Source organism: Geospiza fortis, unplaced genomic scaffold (genome assembly GCF_000277835.1).
Source record: "Geospiza fortis unplaced genomic scaffold, GeoFor_1.0 scaffold327, whole genome shotgun sequence".
In the NCBI taxonomy this organism is placed as follows: domain Eukaryota; kingdom Metazoa; phylum Chordata; class Aves; order Passeriformes; family Thraupidae; genus Geospiza; species Geospiza fortis.
Window position 1 is genome coordinate 954,833 of NW_005054410.1, and position 4,155 is coordinate 958,987.

Here is a 4,155-nt window from a genome sequence, read left to right on the forward strand (position 1 = left end):
GATGTGGTTTTGGGAATTTTGGCCAGGAAGGTCATGCCCTTTGCTGATACTTTGCTGATTTCTGAGAGCAATGCTTTCATGCTTTTTCAGTTGTGATGCTTTATTCTCTTCTGAACTCCTGTCCTCTGAAAAAAGCTTTTGGCTGGCTGTATTGGATGGGATTGAAATGTAGTTTGTACTCTGCCTATCTGCATCTATTCCTGGAGGAAATAACGTCTCGAAACCTCATTCAGTGTTGGAATCACAAAGAGAAAAATGCAGGACACAGAGCCTGCTGCCTTGAGTACATGTAATTCCACATACACATGCTGCTACCTACCAGAGGAATCAAACAAATTGTAAGTCAGCATTTACACTGTGATACAAGGCTGTGTACAGATGTAAAGCCTTATATGGGTGTTAAATAAAAGGCTTCATAATAGTCCAAGAATACAATTTTATTATTTCAGTGTATCACTCCGGCTTCTACCAAAATGACTGATATTGCAAACTACAAGCAGTGGGGTTTTGGTTTGTTTTATTGTATCAATTTACCTGGAGAGCATCTCTGACGATCTATGGGCCTAATCATTAGTCATGAAAATTAATATTTTCAGTGGAAAAAAAAATAGACTCTCCTACGGAAGTCTAATGATGTTATTTGTTATTATATACGCTTAATAAAAGTGAGTGCATGTGTAACATCTCCATAGTCAGCTAGAGTAGAGGACTTTGCTTTTAGGAGTGCTGATGAGAGCTCATCACTGTGTTGTGGATCGAATAAAAAGCAGAATCAGCTAAATAGAAGGACTCATCAGCCCTCTCCTAGTCTTTACTAGGAAGTACAGTTGTTTTGGTCTTACCTGGAAAGAGGAATGAGAGCACTGGAATCTGAACAATATCTGCCATCTGTAATTGCCCAGCAGGTGGAGGAGGCATTCCAAACAGGACCAGAAGCCTGTGCCACAAATCACTGGTGTTCCAACCTCTCGTGATCCTGGGGGTACAGTGGGGGGTCAGTGCAGAGAATTTCCTTATGTTGCCAACATTAATTTAGGATTAAAGATTTGAGCTAATATCTAATCATAGTCTCCAGCCAGACAGTTTGGTTAAGGTATTGTTGTAGCATTCTGTTACTGTTCCTGGAGCATAAGTAACCTCTAAGTAGGAGTTGATAATGTTTTTACAGGCTCTCAGACATAATATAAAAGTGTGCTTTGTGGGAAGACAGCATATAAAAACTTGCATTTTTGTCAGTTTTCTAATTTATGGGGAACAAGGACATGCAATAATCTAATTTATGTCTGTGTACATTATGTCACTGATCACAAGTAATGGAGTACAAGCAGGTGCTTTGATTTGTATGTGTGGAAATTGGTAGTAGGCTGAGCTAATGGTGAAGTAGATTTAGCTTGCCAGAGGAAGCTGAAGTTTTAGATTTGATTTAGTGTTGGTAGCGTGAGAAGGTAAATCCAGGTCTAATGCTGAGCAGAAAGAGATGCTTAGTGTCCATGAAATCTGTAATTCTGCAAGCTAAAATATTGGGGGGTTTTGTCCTTTAAATGACAAGATTTAGGAGGGAAAATTAATTTTGGAGATTAAGGCTTTATGTGGATGTGTTCAGCTTTAAGGCTATCTCCTCCAAATGAAGATGCTGATTATTGTGATATTTGTCTGTTCCAGTAAATGTGATTGTACAATTGTTTGTATCTGGTAATCTTAAATGTCTTTAAAAAAGGGAAAATATTATACTACTGGTAATGAAGATAGCTCATATATTCACTTGGTTACTGAAATCTGTATATCATACACTAAATGCTTTAAATTCCCGTCCTCCTGTCCCTCAAAATAAGCTTGTTTTAAAAATCTTAGTGTGTCACAGGAGCAGAAGAATACATACTAATATTTTCATACTTGGGCATATGAACCTCCAGTCAAAACCTATGAAATATCTGCAATCTTTTTAAACCAGAGACTTCAGTACCAATTAAACTATTTTTAATGTGGGTTTTTTTTGTGTTGGTTTTGGCTTTTTTAATAGATTCTTCTCCTGTATTTCAATCTTCTTAGTCTATACATCTAAAGAAGGGTTACATTAAATTTGTTATTTCCTGGAAAACCTAGGGGATAGGGAGGAACACAGGATGACACCATCTCCAGAGCAATCTGGTGCTAACAGTGGACAGAGCACCTGAATGTTTGTTGTAATACTTTTATGTGCTCAGGACGTGTTTGTGAGATCTTGGGGAAAAAACAAGGCCATGCATTAGTAATGAGATCAGCTTGCTAGGAAAGGGAGTGAGGACCACTTTCTGTCAATTAAGAGCAATTTGGGGTGGCAAATATCTTGAATGCTGGCTGACTCAGCTTGCACAATGCAGCCAAATAACCAAATAGCAGAATTTCATAAGCAGCTACATCAAAACCACTCTGCCTCAGTTGGTGACACAAACAGCAATTTCCTGTGTAAAGTACTTTCTCTAGGAATGAGATCCATTGATCCCAGGTTTTTTTTTTTTCACATCTAAGAAAGCATAATTTTCCCACTGTTCCTGTCTCCTTGTCCAAATGAATCCATTTCCTCTTCTTATTTCTGAGTCATGGATTAGTCTTTCCCTTCAAATATTTTGCGTTAGTTTTCTTTTAGCCGTATGTGAGTTAAAATGACTTCACCTTTTCTTTTAGAGTAAATCCTCTGTGATTTTTTGCTGTGAATATGCTTTGACCTATAGCAGGTAGTGCTCTAGTGTAAGGGAGGCTAATTAAAGGAGGAGGGAAAGAAGCAGAACCCTTCCTTTTGTGAAAATGAGGAGTCCTTCTCCTTTCTTGTTTTTTTTCTAGTGCAATAAAGCTCGGATCCATCTCTTGGTCACCAGGTATGAAGGGAAATCATGGAGGAGAAAGATGTGTGCAGCATTTAAAATGTATAAATAATGAAATTGTCTAACATGGAAGGGTCAAATACTTCAGTAACTTAGTCATCAAGGACCTTTCTGTAAATGTAGTACTTAACAATCCTGAAATCATATTGCAGAATAATTAGGGCTGGAAGGGATCTCACTTGCAACCTATCTCACAATAACATGAAGAGTTACTATAATACTCATTAGAATTTCTCTAGCATTCAAGTTAATATAAAATAAATGAGGCTAAATAATACCTCAGTACTAACTCAGAAATCTTCAACCCAGATGGCTCTGACCTGTGCAGCAGTCCAGTATCTTCAGGAATATGCAAACCCTACATTGTTTATGCTCTGAAATGTACTGAATGGCCTCAATTAACTGCTGGAGTTGTGGAAAAGGAGACTTTTTATTTGTTTTAATGAGGTCTCTCCACAGGAGAGCAGGAAAATGCCATGCCAGCCTGGGCTGAAGGTACCTGAGTTTTCCTAGGTTTACTAAATGACTGTTTTCTTTCTAGATTCCAGCCTATGGAGAAGTGTGCATGAGAACAGGATAAATATGGCTTTTAAGGGCGAGGACCACTTAGATTCCCTTTCCTTCCCAGTTCAGCGGTAAGTGGTGCACTCTATCATCCACATTTGAGTGATTAAATGGTTCTGAGGCAGCAGCTGCCCTTTCCTTTGAGGCTCTGAAGATACTTAAAGGCTCATTTTTAAACCCAGGTAGTATTCCTATGGAATTTGTAGAATGAATGTGGAAATTTTAGATATATTTCTTGAGGCATTTGGAAATTTGTATACCTGGAGTGTGGTAAAGCATGGCAGTGTTTCTGCAGTCATTGTTTTAAATGGATGACCATGTTTGCAGTAGCAATGTGACTGTACTTACTGGACTGCTTCTTAGTCATGATAGAAATGACTGGAACCCTCTGCAGTCTGTGAAGACTGCTGAAAGCTATAAATATGAATTTGTTTAGCATGGTTGACTTTGTTCTGCTGTAGTATGGTAATGATATGAAGGCTATGGTATAACGTCTCTGGTCTGTGGTACCCTGTTGGGAGTGGAGACATTGGTGATTCTACTAACCAACAGATTAAAAAAAAAATCTATCTTTTGGTTACCATCTAGTAGCTGTCTCTCTGTGTAGTGTAGTTTTGCTTCTAGCCTAACAGAAGCTCCACAAAAAGAAGAAAAATACAATAACCTACAGTCATTATGTATCACAACTCGGTTTGTTTTGTTTTTGTTTTTGGGAGGAAGGAGGGTGAGG

General features: G+C 38.3%; 1 protein-coding gene across 1 annotated transcript in view; it reads left to right on the forward strand.

The window, feature by feature from the left end:
* The window catches only part of INSC (INSC spindle orientation adaptor protein), a 129,788-nt gene that overhangs the window by 40,071 nt on the left and 85,562 nt on the right, over nt 1–4,155 (forward strand). Inside the window, exon 2 of the mRNA XM_005426314.3 lies at nt 3,403–3,496. Within this exon, the coding sequence (XP_005426371.2) occupies nt 3,403–3,496 (94 nt within the window). The remainder of the gene's footprint in view (nt 1–3,402; nt 3,497–4,155) is intronic.